Source organism: Otolemur garnettii, unplaced genomic scaffold (genome assembly GCF_000181295.1).
Source record: "Otolemur garnettii isolate 467f Iridium unplaced genomic scaffold, OtoGar3 scaffold00017, whole genome shotgun sequence".
Taxonomy (NCBI): domain Eukaryota; kingdom Metazoa; phylum Chordata; class Mammalia; order Primates; family Galagidae; genus Otolemur; species Otolemur garnettii.
The window spans coordinates 10,613,191-10,630,954 of record NW_003852412.1 but is presented as its reverse complement, the minus strand read 5'-3'; the positions used below and the strand labels follow the sequence as shown (position 1 = coordinate 10,630,954).

General features: G+C 43.5%; 1 protein-coding gene across 1 annotated transcript in view; it reads right to left on the bottom strand.

Moving 5' to 3' along the window:
- Window positions 1–398: 398 nt before the first annotated feature.
- SV2C (synaptic vesicle glycoprotein 2C) overlaps window positions 399–17,764 on the bottom strand; it is a 241,488-nt gene continuing 224,122 nt past the window's right edge. The window contains exon 13 of the mRNA XM_003785923.2: window positions 399–625. Coding sequence (XP_003785971.1) covers window positions 442–625 — 184 coding nt within the window. The 3' untranslated portion in view covers window positions 399–441. The remainder of the gene's footprint in view (window positions 626–17,764) is intronic.

Here is a 17,764-nt window from a genome sequence, read left to right as displayed (position 1 = left end):
ATATCACTCTGTTTGAAAAAAAAAAATCCCTCTCAGCACAAATGCAATAATACGCCAACTTATATTTCCTGTTAACGTTGAATTAGAAACAGGATCTATTTCTTACACCAGTCCAGTCTTCTTAGCTTCTAAACCTTCAATGTGCAGAACCCCAGGGAAGCCTGGCTGATAAGGACATTTTAGAAATGCTTCCACTGACTGCGGGGGCTGGGGGGACAGCAGCGTCACAGTTGGGAAAGGTAACAGTGCAGGAAAATAAACCTGTGTAATATCACATTTAAGGGTCATGATGATATGCATCTAAATTTTAGGTCACAGCAGGAGTTTGTGTTCTGATACTTGATCACCTTTCTAGCTAGGAAAACTCTGGAGCCTTGGGTCAGTCAGAGCTGACCACAGCGGGAGGAGGAAACGCCGGAAGGAGGGATGGCTTTATTCCCGTTACATCAGAACCTGGGTTCGTGTGTCAGGCAGGCGCAGCCCCACGAGTCCTCCACACACGAGCACAGTGGAAGCCAGCAGGATGGGGATGGCTTTGGTGATGCCAACCAGAGAGCCGAATATTAAGTTTCCCAGGACGGCTGCTGCTTTGCACAGTGCGTTCAGGAAGCCGAAGCCTGTCGCCCTGCAAAGGAAGGAGATAGGGACGAGGTTGAGAAAATGACTCCCATGATTCCAACTTCAGACACAATTGCCTTTGGAGTAATTTCCAGTGGTCTTCAAGGAGCGCTTGTTACATGTCATCAGAACAAGTAATTCAATGCTTTTTAGCAAATCTGGGGGTAGAGAATCCCAGCTGTGGGCATTGTTCCTTCAGCCCCCTGTTGCTTTCCTTACCTTCTCTGTTGACTCTTATTCTGCCCATAAATCTCCATTTATTGTGAATAGGAAGAGAAGAAAATTTTAGGGAGTAAGAAAAATCTGGTGGGGTGCCGTGGTTCACACCTGTAATCCTGGTGCTCTGGGAAGCAGAGGTGGGAGGATGGCTGGAATGCAGGACTTTGAGAACAGCCTGAGCTGGAGTGAGACCCCATCTGTACTAAAAATAGAAAAAGTAGCCAGGTGTGATGGTGGACGCCTATAGTCCCAGCTACATGGGAGGCTGAGGCAGGAGGATCACTTGAGCCCAGGAGTTTAAGGTTGCTATGAGGTAGGCTGCCATGGCACTCTAGCCTGGGCAACAGAGTGAGACATTGTCTTAAAATAAATAAATAAATAAATAGAGAACAGAAAAATCTCTTCTCTCTCTTGGTCCAATGGTATTGGAAGAAAGTGTGGCTTAAATCAAACCTATAATCTTAACCCTATTCAGACCCTTCTCTCAGCAAAGAAACAGGCATGAAACACAGTTGCTTAGAGAGATAACAGGTCACCTCTGCTCAGCATGGGAGCTCACCACCCCAGGCAAAGTATGGAAAGATTGGGGTAAGGAAATTGAGCAGCTTCTTGTCACTTTACAAAAGTTACTTGTTGGCTCGGCGCCTGTGGCTCAACCCGCTAAGGCGCCAGCCACATACACCTGAGGTGGCGGGTTCGAATCCCCAGCCCGGACCCGCCAAACAACAATGACGGCTGCAATCAAAAAATAGCCAGGCGTTGTGGCGGGCGCCTATGGTCCCAGCTACTTGGGAGGTGGAGGCAGGAGACTCGCTTGAGCCCAGGAGTTGGAGGTTGCCATGAGCGTGATGCCACGGCACTCTACCCAGGGGGATAGCTTGAGGCTCTGTCTCAAAAAAAAAAAAAAAAAAAGTTACTTGTTATTTTGTTTTGTGAATTCCCACAATTTCAGAAACATCTATATTAAAAAGGAAATTTAAATTTCATTCCAGAGCTAAATCTATGACAACATATTTATTTTGATTTTTACTCATTCCCTTTTCCTCTTATTAGCTTAATTATTGTACTCATTTTGAGTTGGAGTTTTCAGAGAAAAGCACACAGGATGGCATTGTCGCCCTCCTCTTTCAGGTACCATGGAGGTGCAATGTCATGCTCTCTTGCCAGACGTTTTTGGTAGCAGGCAGAAACCGAATACTGAGCCAGGCCGTCTGCCAGTGAGCTAGTGGGACATTTGTTATCCTCCCATCAGAGTTCTCTGTGGGGAATCAAGTCCAAGAAAACATTACAGAAGAGAATACAGAAGAGAGAATCTCTAGGCCTAGAGAAAATCTTGTTCTCTCCCTTCACTGGCATTTAAGATGTACAGGCATATAAGTAAGACACACCCCATTTCTTAAGACATTCTTTAAAAAAGAAAAATTTTACTGTCTTTAAAATGCAGGCATTGAGTGGTCTGATGTGGTCTTTTAATCGGGGAACTTTGTTCGTGAGACTACACAGACCACTGACATCATAAGAGAATGTGAATTTCCTTCTGACTTCACGCCACTTCACCATTTTTTGGTTGTCAGTGGGCATCTGTGCACATTAAAGGCATATTGAATGCAGATCTATCTTTTCTTTAAACTCCTGGAGGGAAAGGCATCTTACAGGCTGCTAAATGCAACATTTCGTAGGCATCTTTCTTGGATTGATTTGTGAATTTGTAAGTGTGAAGTTTTCCTTTGGCAAGTCATAACAACTACCCCTCACTACTACTCCTCATGATATTTTCTCCCACGTGTGCACTCCTCATAGCATAACATTTATTGTGGTTATTATCCAACCTCGCTCCTTCCACTCCATCAGGAAAGGAATAAACACTTTGTGAGCTGTATAAACCCAGTCTGTGAGTTAGTGCACAGCCAATGATTTCACTGATCAGAACACTTAAAAAAGGGCAGAAAACACAGATTTTCTTTTTGGCAACACCTAGGGAGTGAGTAGGCTCTGGAATTGCTGACTGGAATGTAACAGAATCCCTGAAAGAAAGAGGAACTTCTTGGGAAGGTAAGCTAAATTTATGTTCTTCTTTAAAGAAAGAGGCAAGTAATAGCAATAATCTCTAAAAAGATAAGGAGATTTAATATACTGATAAATGCTTTCAAATGACATCGCCCAAGGCTACACATTGGGTACCAAAGACGACTTCCGTAGAATACACCATCACCACCCCTGCGGCTCCATGGAGAGGATGCGAGGAGGCTGAACTGTCTTTCTGTGGTGTTTTGTTTTTGTTTTTAAATGAAAAGATCTTTTTGAGTAGCTCCAAATTTACAAGAAAAAACTGAATGAAAGGAAAGAGGGTATATACGCAGACTGAGTTTTGTCTGTTAACTTCCCGCATGGTCTGGTCCCTTCGTTACAATGGATGGGCCGATATTGACATATTATCATTAACTAAAGTCCACAGTTCACATTAGGTCTCCCTCTTGGTGTTGTAGGTTCTGTGGGTTTTGGCAAATGTGTAATGACACGTATCTACCATTATAGGATCACACAGCACACTGGTTTCACGGCTCTAAAGTCCCCTGTTCCTCACCAACCCTCCCTCCTCCCCCAGCCCTACACAACACAACAACCAATTCTTTCACTGTCTTCATAGTTTTGCCTTTTCTGAAATGTAACATGGTTGAAATCTGATAGTGTTCAGCCTTTTCAGAATGACTTATTTCACTTAAGATTTTTTTTTTATTTTTATGTATTTATTTATTTTTTTTGAGACAGAGTCTCACTATGTCACCCGTGGCAGTGTGCTGTGGCATCACAGCTCACAGCAACCTCAAACTTCCTGGCCTCAAGCGATCCTCCCACCTTGGTCTTCTGAGTGGCAGGGACCACAGCACAAGCCACTGCACTGTGCTCTTTTCACTTTTTTCAAGCTACATTTTAGTTTCTAGGTTCTAGAGTCATTCACTACCAAATACATCTCCTGGCAGTTAGATAAGCTATATCCTTCTGGGGAAATGGCCAGTGTGTATGTTGCTGATAAGAGAAAGGAAACTATTCTTCTGTCATGAAGAAGTCTCTGCACACTGAAACTGCAGAATGGCACAGGATTTACATTCGAGTTAAAATAACCACATTTTCCCAAGCTATGAATCTCTGGTATAATTCAGAACCGAGAATAAAATGCAGGCAGTCACCTCCTTATATGTACTACCACTGAAACTACGACCGAGGGATGGGTGACATCCCGAGATTTCTGTGCAGTCTGAAGACAGATGGGTCAGGAACATCTGGTCTCTGAAGCTTTTAAAAAAGAGACATCAAATCCTTATTCCCTAGAAATCTCCATTTTCATTTACCAAGCAAAGGCAGACCGTCAGATGAGAATCTGGTGTGGATGCAGAACGCACAGCCCCTTAAGTGAGTGTTGGCATTCAAGAAAACACGAGCGCCCTTTCCTTGGATAAGTAAATTTTTCTTTCAAATACTGTATGTGTGGGGTGAGTGCAGTGGCTCTTGCACGATGTTCAAGACCAGCCTGAGCAACATAGTGAGACTGCCTTGGGAAAAAAATTTCTTTTGCAGTTGGAGGGTATGATTTTTCATCCCATCAGAGGCATAGTCATGTTAGAAAAATCATTACAAAGTGATTCTTTCTTGGGGTGTCTGTTTGTAAAGTAAATAAGCTTTTGGTTCATTTATTTCCTCTTAAAGGAGGGGTATTATTTTCTCAGAAATGCCAGGTACAAGTCACCCTGTGCTCAGAAAGTCCTTTGAGGGTGGGAAGCTCATGGCTTTTAGAGCCCTGACCTGCGGACTTCCCAGCTGTGGAATGAGCTACTGTTCTTTTTCAGATCAAAGGGCCATTTTCATGCCTTCTCTTAACCAACAAGCACCAAAGAGAAAGAACAAAATGACCTATCATCTCTCTAGAAGCGTCATCATTTGCTTCTCATCTGTCCAGCCAGATTCCTTGGTTTCCAATTTGTGCTCAACTTTTAAAATGTAAATTCTGTCCCCAAGCAGTACCCTAGGACTGTAGCAGCTCTCTTCCCCCTACCATTGCGGTGGCTCCCCTCCTTGCACCACGGACCCCCTCCATCTGAGGACGTGTTGGGATGCTGAGCTGGTGGAGACTCCACTGATGGTGGACGTGGGCATCTCTCGCTACATCTGGAGGCAGCTCCTTCTCCAGGGCCTTCACGATTCATTTGGTTCTAGTTTCCTTGCATAGTTTTATGTTTCAATTAATGCCCAGGAAGAGGAAACTGCTGGCTCCGTTCTGGACAGAGTGAGGATAGTTTTGTCATTACATCCAGGATCTTTCCTTTCTGTTTTTACTACCTTGAGCACAGGGCCAACTGCAGGCAAAGGGATGCTGACAAATGGAGGCACCGAGGGCAGTGATGGCATGTGGTAGGCATGATGTGAGTATTAGCTGCTGTTTTAAACATTGGCTGAATGTCCGCTCCATCAACAGATGACATCATTAGGGAAAAGTGTTAAATGTGGCCAGGTGCAGTGGCTCATGCCTGTAAACCCAGCTCTTTGGGAGGCTGAGCTGGGAGGATCACTTGAGCCTAGAAACTTGAGCCTAGCCTGAGCAATAAACATAGTGAGACTCCATCTCTACAAACCATATAAAAATTAGCTGGGTGTGGTGCTGCACACTGGTCGCACCAGCTAATCAAGAGGCTGAGGCAGGAGGATCACTGAGTCTAGGGTTTGAAGCTGCAGTGAGCTATGATCCATGCAAATCTACTCCAGTTTGGGTAACAGAGCAAGATCCCAGTTTCAAAAAAAAAAGAAAAAATTCAACTGCTGTGTTTTGAAAGGGTCTGAAATGCTATAGATCCAAATTCAGCGCACAGAATTTATCTGTTAAAGGGGGAGGGGAATGGGTTAAATGCAAGCATTCTCTTTGTTTAGACTTTTGGAAAGAAACTTTTTCGAGACAACTCAGTTCAATCATTGGTAGAAGTTATAAAAGGAATACTCAGAGCTGGATATGGTGGCTCACACCTGTAATCCCAGCACTTTGGGAGACCAAGGTGGGAGGGTCAGGCCCAGGTATTAGTGTCTTTTAGAAGTTCTATTAGTGTGATATGGAAGTGTATCCAGGGCTGAGAACCCTGCTATCTTCCCAGAGATGTCTTCATTTTCAGAATGAGTTGACCGTTGTATACTAAAGGAAATTACAAATGCAAAACATCCATTCCACCCCTCCAACAACTGGTTTTAATTTCCAAATTCCCTGTAGTGTACTTTCAATCATATAAATCATAATAAATGAGGATTTAGAAAATTCTGCTTTCTTCTTTTTTCAATCATTCATGTTTTTGTTTGTTCCATATTGTTGATGTTTTGTTTGAAATTAAATGGCTTACTTAACATAGAATCATTATATCTGTACCTATACATTGGCTAATTAAGAGGCTTCCAAATTTAGGGGTAACATAAACAACACTGCACTGAACGCTTCACATATGTGACCTGCCTCTTTTGGAAGTGTTCCTTAGGGAATGGGATGAGCTGCAGGAGAGTCTGAAGGCGCCAAGGTGTGCTGTGCCCAAGAGTGAGGAGAGGGATCCAACCCAAAGGCTCGACCCCTTCCCCCTTCTTGCTGCTGCTCTTGTTAAGCTGCCTTGTTCACTCTGCTTTTCACAGCTCATAGTTTAATTCATTTCTACTAGCGGCCGTTTCTCATCCAATAGGAATCATTTCCTTCTCTTCCTGATCTTTCTCACTTGCCTTGATTTGACTTCCCTCCACACCGCTCTCCCCACTCCCCTCCTCAGGGCTGGGTTTATATCAAGGGGAAGCTCCTTCTCGGGGATTAAATCCAGGCCCCACTGGAGGGTGGGGTTGGGCAGTCTTTGCAGTCACTCAGCATAATCCCCTCTCAGCTTCCTCGCAGGGATACCTATGAGCCTATGATGCGTGTTTTTCTTTCTGTTTTTTTTCTTTTCTTTCTTTTTTTTTTTTTTGAGACACAGTCTCACTTTGTCACCCTGGGTAGAGTAACATGGCATCATAGCTCACAGCAACCTCAAATTCTTGAGCTTAAACAATCCTCTTGCCTCAGCCTCCCAAGTAGCTGGGACTATAGTATAGGTGCCCGCCACAATGCCCAGCTAATTTCTCTATTTTTAGTAGAGACAGGGTTTTGCTCTTGCTCAGGCTGGTCTCAAACTCCTGAGTTCAATTGATTCACCTGCCTCAGCCTCTCGGTGTGCTAGGATTACAGGCCTGAGCCACTGAGCCCTGCCTATGATGCTTGTTAATGAAAGGCTACACGAACACGATGAAGCTTGTTAATGAAAGGCTACCCTAACACGTTTCCTGAGGTCTTTCAAATATGTTGGAAGTGGATTTTTTGTAATGGACATATAATGGGCACTGGTTGAGTCACATTTGTTGACTGATGCCTATTATCCTGTTCCCTGCCCGCCATCCTCCCCCCAGGAAAAAAGACTAATTTCATATCTTTATGTCAGAAAATACTAAATCTAATTGATATCTTATCTCCAAAGGTAGAAAATTTGCCCTAGCCAGTGGGCAATGGGTGTGTGCATATAAGCTCCTTAATGGGGGTGTGGTGGCTCTCTGAACCCCTGCAAGCAGTGCTGTTCTGACTCACACCCAGCCGGGGAAGGATGCACCTGCCAGGTGTGTCTGGGAAGTATCTCTGGGTCCATAGGAGCCCTCCAGCTCCCTCCCCCCCCATCCCCTAACCAAGGAGCTTCTGTTGCTTGTTCCTGTTGAAATCAAATATTCATGGACAGGTAATAATGGGAGCTTTTGTGTCTTATCACTTATCTGAAAGACCTAGCTAGGGAATGAGGACCTGGGACAGGGGAATAATGATAGAATGACTGAGCACCAGGCGGCAACCTGAAGTTCAGGTAAGGCCAAGGTTTGTGAACATGGCTGTGAATCCTAATATCCAGGTGAGCTTAAAAACAGAGCTTAAACCCACTGCCGGCAAGAGTGTGGGCAAAAGAAGTATATGTTCCCCACCCTGTCACCTTTCACTTGGTCAAAGACAAAAGGAATCTGACATTTGCTGAATGGCCAAGGTATGACATATATAATGATAATGCATATAAAGAAAAATAAAATATATAACATATAACAAATTAAAAATATATAAATGTATATACATAATATAAACCTATCTAATATAATAAGGCATATAAAAAATAAAGCAGAGTACAGGGCCATGGATGGAATGTATTACATACACAGGATAGTTAAACGATTCCTTCATTTCAAAATATTGAGAAATAAATGAGATCTTTATTTTTTATGATCATAGATGCAGAAGTAGTCGAGAAAGAAGTGAACAAAATTGTCCTGGGATAGCTGATGATGGTGGTGAAGCGAATTCTAGAGTTAGGGAGTCCCTGAGATGCTATTTATTTCAATCCTCTCATTTCTATCCCAAACAGTTCAGGCCGGGTATGCTGCGTGGTCTCCCCGAGGTCCTGCAGCTGGTCCCTGAGAGATCCAGGATTACAGACTTTCGGGATTGAGCATGAAGGGGAAATGAGAGAACTTCTCTGTCTAAACAAGAACAGCCGAAGGGGAGGGGCTTAGGGAGGTTAATTCTGGGCATGTTTCGGTTTTAGCTCATCCAGGGAGAGACCCATCCCGCGGCGCTGGGTAACAGCAGCAGCTGCCCGGGCGACAGCAGGTGTGAACAATCGGGGGTTTACTCGCAAATCCCTTCTGAGGTCATGGCTCCAACTGCGCAGCCTGCGGAGGAAGGAAGGAAGAGGCCCGAGGGAAAGGCAGGCAGGAACGCGCCGCCGAAGACCCCTGGGGCGGGCCTGCCCTGCTGCGGGGGTCCGCGGGGCTGGAGGCCGGCGGAAAGGGCCGGATGCATCGCTCCAAGTGCGGGCCCCCGGCCTGAGCTCCGCGCAGGACGGGGGTGGGGGTGGGGGAAATGGCCCCTGGGCCGCAAGCGTGAAGTGTGAGCGGCGGAATTCCGCCAGGGCCACACGGGGGCAGCAGAAAGTCACCACCTCGATTTTCGTATTTACCTGGATGGACTGAAGAACATTCTCCTTAGTAAAGTATCTCAAGAATGGAAAAGCATTGGGTTATAGTTTTCCTACGAGAGCTATAGATTAGTTTCATAATAGGGTTGAGTACATTGGATACCTTTCCTTCCATTCTTGAGATACTTTGCTTAGAAGAATATTCTCCAGCTCCATCCATGTAAACATGAAGGAGGTAAATTCTCCATCTTTCTTTATGGCTGCAGGAGGGGAGGGGAGGGAGGAGGGTGGGTAGAGGGCGGGGGATTGGTGGGATCACGCTATGATTTATCCTATAAGGGTACATGTAAATGTTACTAAATGTAGAATATAAATGTCTTAACATAACAACTAAGAAAATGACATGAAGGCTGTGTTAACCAGTTGGATGAAAGTATTCCAAATTGTATACAGTAACAACCCACTGTACCCCATGATAGTATTAATGTACACAGCTATGACTTAATAAAAAAAAATGAAAAAGCAAGCATCCATGTACTCCGTGCCAATTTGAAACTAGTAGATGTATGATAGGCCCATACATGAGGAAAACACAATTAAATTCAAGTGTGGGGGGGAGGGGCTCAGTAAGCTCCCACCTAATGGGGGGACTACAGGCTCCACCACAATGCCTGGCTAATTTTCCTATTGTTAATAGAGACAAGGTCTTGCTCTTGAGTAGGCTGGTCTTAAACTCCTGAGCTCAGGGGATCACTTGCCTTGGCCTCCCAGAGTACCAGGATGAGCCACTGTGCTCAGCTTGAAACTGGAATCATCTTTGACAACCCCTTGTCTTCACCCCAACATCTGACCAAGCACCAGATTTGGTGATTCTATCCCTAAAGATCTGGGAACATGTTCTCTCCTTTCCCACCTGTATTTTTCTGGTCCACATCACCATCTTTGGTGCCCTTGACTCGCCTCCTTGCCCTCTTTCTGCCTATTAGAGCAACTCTCTGATGGCCAAGAATGATCTTGTCATTCTCTCTAAACTAACTCAAAGGCTCCCATCCCCACACAATAATGCAATGGTCAAGGTTCTTCCTGACCTGTTCTTTTCTTACCTCTGCTGACTTCCTTCCAGAGATTTTCAGGTGACATTTGCTCTGGTTGCAATGTTCTTTCCATCTCTTTGCCTGGCTATATCACCTGTTATTCTTCAGGTCTCTGCTTAGATGTTACTTTTTCCATGAAAGCCTCTTTGATGCTCTGAGGCCCTCAGAGCACTATGTGCTTCTCACATAATGATTCTGACCATGCTACACTGTAACTGATACTTACTTGTCCTAGTGAGAAGAAAGATCACAAATGCCTTACTCATGGGTGTATCATAGGCATTAAAAAAGGATAACTGTTGAATTAGTAAGTGAACAATATTAAAATTTGCATTGAGATAGAGTAGACATACTTTCTTATTCTTCCTAAGTACAGCTAAAAATCCTGGACATTACATATAAAATAAACACGAGAAGACCTGGAAAGATACAGAGAAAAGGCAGAGCTATTACAGAGCTCGGGGAGGGTGAGTGCCCTGTATTTCCTTTCCTGCCTTATAGATCTCAGACTTGGAACTGAAGAAGCAACTTCTTGGCAACTCAGAAATGCCAACAGGAGCAGGCAAAGAAGAGTTCCAGCCAAACCTGCCACCGCTAGCCAAAGGACCAGGAAAAAGGCAGGCTAGCAAGACAGAAACTTGAGACAATAAACTCTCCCAATCAAATAGCAGAAGAAATTGTAGCTCAACCACCAGCTATCCCAGCAAAGGCCTAGTGGAAAGCCTAGACTTCCACCCTCACGGAAGCCTAATAAAGTGCCCCAACATCGTCTTGGGGTGGTGTCAGAGAAGCCTCAGTGGGGAGCAGGACTTTCGTTCCTTCTCCCCAGTCCACAGTATCCCATGATCACAAGGACTCCAGTCCCCACCCAGTAGTAACAAGGACATTCCCTATCGGATGGTAAAGGATGGTGAATAGGGAATCTGGACTTTTATCTTCACCTCTAATAATGAGGCAATGTGCCAGAGAGGAGTGAGAGCCAATCAAAAGAAAAGGTTTAAATGGGATCTAAATTCTCATAACATAACATGAAAGTGACTGCTTTCAATCTGAAATCACTCATCATACAAATAACCAGGAAGATTTCAAATAAAATAAAAAAAAGAGACTCAAAAGACAGCAGCACTGAGATGGCAGAGATGACAAATATTTTAAAGCAGCCATAATAATGCTTCCATGAGCAGCTATGAACACTCTTGAAATATGAAATTTAAAAAGCATCATGAAAAAATAGGAAAAATAGAAAGCCTCAGCAAAGAAGTGGAAGAAATAAGGAAGCCCTAAATGGGAACATTAGAACTGAAAAACGTAACATGAAAAGCTAAGCGACTGAATTGAAGAGCAGATTGGAGGAAACAGAGGGCAGAATCAGTGAGCTGGAAGCTAGAAAGACAGAAACTATTCAATGTGAACAACAGAGAAAACAGACCAAAACCAAAATTGGGAACCTGTGGGACCCAACAAAAGATCCAAAATTTATGTCATTGGAGTTCAGGCAGGAGAAGAGGAGAAGAGTGGCCCCGAAAAAGTATTCACATTGTTAAACAAGGTTTACATGAGGCCACAGCAGAGCAGACCAAACCAGAAAGGAGTCACTTGTGCTAAGTACTAGGAAATCAAACTGAACTTTGAAAAGGAGCAGTTCTCCAAACCCAGCAGATTCCAGTCCAGACTGAGTCAGTGTAAGGTGGAAGTCCCCTTTGTTTTAACCCTAAAAGGGAAGTAACTTTGAAAGGACCAATTGGCTTTTGTCCAGTGTTTCTGTTCTCTTCACCCTTCTCTTTCTTTTTTTTTTTCCTTGCAGTTTTTGGCCGAGGCCAAGTTTAAATCTGCCACCTCCGGTCTATGGGGCCAGTGCCCTACTCCTTGAGCCACAGGTGCCTCCCTCTCTTCACTCTTTTCTGCCTATAAAGTTAAACTGCTCTGCTCAGCTCATTAAAATACTCATTCTATTTATAGTGAGATGCCGCCCAATTCTAGAAAGAGAAATAAAAGTCAATCCAATCTTGAAACTAAATTTGTTGTACTTTTGGCTGTTGATGAAATAAATAATAGCTGAAAAACCTCACAACTTTGTAAAGAGCCATAAACTCACAGATTCAAGAAGCTGAGCAAACCCCAAACGTGGTTAAGCCCGAAGAAATTGGCACAAAATAAAAACCTCAGAGCCATCAACACGTTATACTTACAGGGAAAAACACTTAGATTGTACATACCCTCTAACATTCTTATACCTGTTTTTAGAATTTTGAGCACCTCAGTTAACCCTTGATTTTATCTTTTAAATATTGGCTTAGTCTCTAGTACTACTCTAAGTAGTAGTCTCTATACATCATCATTGCTTTAATTTATAATTCTTTTTTAGTATTAGTGAGGGTGAGCATTTTTTATGCTTAGTGTTTGTTGATCTTTCTTCTTTTATGAATTTCTAATTATCTCTTTTACCCACGGTGGAAACTAATCTTTCAGGCTATTAACCCATTTGTGCTTCAACACCCTCCCCTCCAGTTTATTGTTTAATGTGCTTATGGGATTTTGCTGTATAGAATTTATTTATTTTTTTTAATGTAGACAACTCTGTTAACCTTTTCCTTGGTGGCTTTGAGAGAGGATACGCAGAAAAAGTGAGATCTAAGAGAACAGAGGTCTTCTCAAGGACACCCCAAGGATACACCTGTGAGGTCCTCCCCATGAGCTCTTAGGAATTTGTAGAAACTGAATTTCCTGGGACCTGGAATCTAACACTTGCTTCTGCTTCTGTAAAATCCTGAGGTTCTGTAAAAGCTGGAGCCCAATTCTTCAGCTTGATTCAAACTGACCAATGAGAAAGGTACCCATGGGCTGGAACTTTTTGACTGGGAATAAAAAGGAGAAGATTGAGCCATTGGGGGAGTGGGGCCATTTTGAACTCTTCTGTGCCATGGCTCCACCGGCTGGAATAAAGCTCTTCCTCTCTTAAACACAGTGTTTGGGTGTTACGTCTCTCCATTGGGTCTTATCTGCCTGCAACAGCTTGTTTGTAATTGGCAGCTAAGGTTTTAGGACAGAAAGATTTTGTGTTTGATTTACTGTTCTGGGCATAATTTCTTAACTTTTACTATAGCTAAATCCTTGGAATAATAAACACATTTTAGTTATGCTCTCCAATATTAAATACATGGTCTCATAAAAAAATCTATCTTATCTCATAAGATAGATAAAAATTCTATCTCTGTCCTAAGTTTCTGGCCAATAGTTCCCAAAATCCTTAGGTAAGAGTTTCTTTTTAAAGTAATTAATTTTTTAAACTGTTATTTGCTTTTATTTTATGTGGCATCTACTTCCATAGATGTGCCATAAGTTTTGGTTTCTCCAGTTTCTTTTGGGATATCATTTTCTTCTCTGCAACCTCCTCTTCTGGTTTGGAAATAATTTGTTCCTTCTCAGTAAGAGTCATCTCTTAAAAGGGAGCTCATGGTGGGTCAATCCACTTATGAGCAATGCATCTTGGGTGCTTTGCCCACCTGGATATGCTCAATAACCAGAGAGTCTATATCTAAGTCAGTGTTTTTCAACCTTTTTAATCTCACAGTGCACTTGAACTTATAGTTAAATTACTACAGCACATTTAAACCACGTTGATAAAAAAAAGTTAAAAGAAGAATATACTTACTGTGCTTTGAAATTCTTTTGAAAATAATTTAATTAATGATTTAAAAAAATTTTTGAGGCACACTAAGACCCTCTCTTGTGGAGGGTCCTGCCAGTGTCCCATGGGCACTCTATTTGCAGCTGGCATCTGAAGCGGGAACAGCCTAAGCCCTTTAACTTGTGGAATCTGACATTAACTCCAGGTAGATAATGGCAGATTTGGAGAACTAACTGGTGCCAAAAAGACAACATATATATGGTGTCCAAGAGAATCCTGGATGCCCCACACTAAGAAGCTTCCCTAAGCTTTTATTCAAAGAAAAATATTCTCCATAGATAAGTTGCTTCTTGTAAGGACCCCACTAAAATAATCCAGTAGAAAGGTGCTGCCATCCTAGAGTCCTTGTGAGTCTGTGATGTACCATGTTTCCCCGAAAATAAGACACTGTTTTATATTTATTTTTTCTAAGACACACTAGGGCTTATTTTCAGGGGATGTCTTATTTTTATTAAGTATAATACAACAATCTACATTTATTCAAATACAGTTAAGTCATCTTCTTCTGGAACCAACAGCGGGAGCCGACCTTGTTGGTGGGGCTGGTGCTACTGATGTGTGAACTCCCTTTCCCCTAGCTGTTCCCATGTGCACAATAGGATGCCTGCGACTGTGGTTACCACATGGGCAAGTGCGAAGGGCTAGGAGAAAGGAGCTGTGGCAGATAAAAGGTATTCCAGTCTTCCTTACTGCTCCCCAAAATGCATATGCAGTTTATCTGCATAGCCACACCCATAACTAGGTCTTATTATTGGGGTAGGGCTTATATTTAACAAATGCATAGAAATCCTGCTAGTGCTTATTTTTGGGTAGGTCTTATTTTTGGGGAAACACGGTAGGTAAAGCTGCATGTAGGGCCCTTCCACACCCATCTATTCCTCTTAGATCATCACCTCCCAGGCATTGTCTGTGTTCCCTCTAATCTGGGGGAAAAGCTAAAATGTCAGCATGCATCTCTTTAAGACTCTATCATTGCTATGCTCATCTTTGATGCTGAGGTTTTGAAGATTGGAGGATGGTGAATGTTTTTGTGGCTGTCCATTTTGCTTTTCAGGCTCACAAAAGTGCTAGTCAGTAAGTACATATACTTTCAATTTTGAAATTTCCTGCCTCTTTATGAAATGATACAAAATTAATAAAATGGAGAACAAAAGAAAGAAAACCAGGATAAAGAAGTAAAACTAATACCAGAACCATGAAGATTTAGCATAGATACAAGCTCTCTGCTTTCTGATTGCACAAAAGAAGAATTATACAATTTTTATCATATGAAGTGAGGAGACACAGCTGCTTCTCAGAGAGGGTGCAGGAATATAAAACAGTTCTTAGAACTCAGCTCTGAGATGCCTGCTTTTCATGATGGATTCTTAATAGAGAAAAATGTGTACTCTAATGGACAATGTCCTCGTTACTGTTTTGTAGTAAATGCAAATGCAACCCCTTATAAAAATCTAAGCCATCGGCTCGGCACCTATAGCTCAATCGGCTAAGGCGCCAGCCACGTACACCTAAGGTGGCGGGTTCGAATCCCCAGCCCGGACCGCCAAACAACAATGATGGCTGCAACCAAAAAATAGCCAGGCGTTGTGGCGGGCGCCTGTGGTCCCAGCTACTTGGGAGGCGGAGGCAGGAGACTCGCTTGAGCCCAGGAGTTGGAGGTTGCTGTGAGCTGTAATGCCACGGCACTCTACCCAGGGGGACAGCTTGAGGCTCTGTCTCAAAAAAAAAAAAAAAAAAATCTAAGCCATAATATTAAAGGTATAAATTGTAATGTGGCCCATGCACCTGTTTGCAGCTGTTTTCAAGTGTTATAATTTTCTTTCTTTCTTTTTTTTTTTTTTGAGATAGAATCTCACTGTGTCACCCTTGGTAGAGTGCTGTGGCATCACAGCTCACAGCAATCTCAGATTCTTGAGCTTAAGTGATTCTCTTGCCTCAGCTTCCCAGTCCCTTGCCTGGGACTACAGACATCCACCACAACGCTTAGCTATTTTTTGGTTGTAGTTGTCATTGTTGTTCAGCAGGCCCGGGCTGAATTTGAACCCACCAACTCTGTTGTATGTGGCTGGTGCCCTAGCCACTAAGCTACAGGTACTGAGCCAAGTGTTGTAACTTTCAATGCATTAGAATATACCTCACATTATGTTGCCCAAAGATAATAATTTTGCCTGGGATTTTGAGTTGGCTGTTAAATAGCTCAAGAGACTACTTCTTAGCTTGAGACCTAGAATCAGTGTCCTATTCGAATCATTAAGGACAGATGAGAAACTGGACTAGAAGTTGACAATGTTAAAGTTCTGTTATGAAAATTAAAATCTACTAGGGTTTGAATATTTGGGTCCCTCTAAAATTCAAGTTGAAACTCAGTCTCCAAGGTGAGGCCTTTAATAGATGATGAGATCATGAGGGCTCCTCCCTCGTGAGTGGGACTAAGGCCCTTGTAAAAGTGGTTTCATGCGGCGTTTGGTCCTTTTGCCCTTCTACCTTCTACCAGATGGTAACAGAGTGATTGTCCCCTCTGAAGGATGGAGCAACAACATGCCATCTTGAAATAGAACAGCCTTCTCACCAGACACCAAACCTGCCAAGATCCTGGGCTTGCCAGCCTCCAGAACTATAAGAAAAGAGATTTCTTTCTTTTTTTTTTGAGACAGAGTCTCATTATGTTGCCTTTGGTAGAGCACTGTGGGGTCACAGCAACCTCCAACTCTTGGGCTTAAGCGATTCTCTAGCCTCAGCCTCCTAAGTAGCTGGGACTACAGGTGTCTGCCACAATACTTTGTTGTAGTTGTTATTGTTGTTTGGCAGGCCTGGGCCGGATTTGAACCCACCAGCTCTGTTGTATGTGGCCGGCACCCTAGCTCCTGAGCTACAGGCACTGAGCTGCAAAAATAGATTTCTTTTTTTTTTTTTTTTGAGACAGAGACTCAAGCTGTCCCCCTAGGTAGAGTGCTGTGGCATCACAGCTCACAGCAACCTCCAACTCCTGGGCTCAAGGGAGTCTCCTGCCTCCACCTCCCAAGTAGTTGGGACTACAGGCACCTGCCACAACACCTGGCTATTTTTTGGTTGCAGTCATTATTGTTGTTTGGAGGCCTGGGCTGGATTCAAACCTGCCACCTTAGGTGTATGTGGCTGGTGGCTTAGCCACTTGAGCCACAGGTGCCGAGCCATAGATTTCTTTATAAATCATCCAGTCTCAGGTATTTTGTTATAGGAGCATACACAAAATAAGTAAAACACAGCCCATAACCAGAATGCTTGTATTCCAGTCTATAGTCTATTCCGTACACTTGTGTTCTATTCCCTGGCAGGAGAAGAGGCTGCACAGAAGACAGCTGACGTTTTTCCTCTAACAGCTGAGTTAGAAATCAGTGGACACCTCCTATAGCCCAGAGAAACATGGTGAAGATGGAAGAGAAGGTTTTAGTCTCACACATGTTTGCATACTAGCTAACAATACTAGCTAATTCACCATGGCGCTGCTGCTCTGGAGGACAAGTTATCTTCTAGATTACTGAGGGAAAAGACTTCTTGCAAATTATCTGATAATGTCTGCTTACGGCTGGAGGGTGTCTGCCAGCAACAGAGGGAGTGTACCTTGTAGACCCTCAAGTTATTGTGCAGGTGTGTGTACAAAGGTCACATTTCCCATGGGCTCCTCCCAACCAATGACTGTGACAAGAATACTATGGCAGTGCTTTCTGGGACACATAGGACATGTCTGAGGCTGACGTTGTCACAATCCTCCCGCCACCCCCAGCCTTGCCAAACCTTCCCTGGACTGCTGGATACTCTGGGATGGCTCCTCTCAACTGTGCCTCCCTTCACTGGGGCTTGGCAGCTGCTTCTCAGAACCTGAGCTAACCCAAATAGCAACTTCTGTTTTTATTTCAGTTGCTGTCTAACCTTTCCAATACAAAACCTAGCAAGTCCATGCTTCTCATAGGCAGGACTTGCCCAATTTGTGTGTGCTTTTTTTTTTTTTTTGAGACAGAGCCTCAAGCTGTCCCCCTGGGTAGAGAGCCGTGGCATTACAGCTCACAGCAACCTCCAACTCCTGGGCTCAAGCGAATCTCTTGCCTCCACCTCCCAAGTAGCTGGGACCACAGGCGGTATAAATTCTACCCAGTGGCTAAGACCCAACCTGT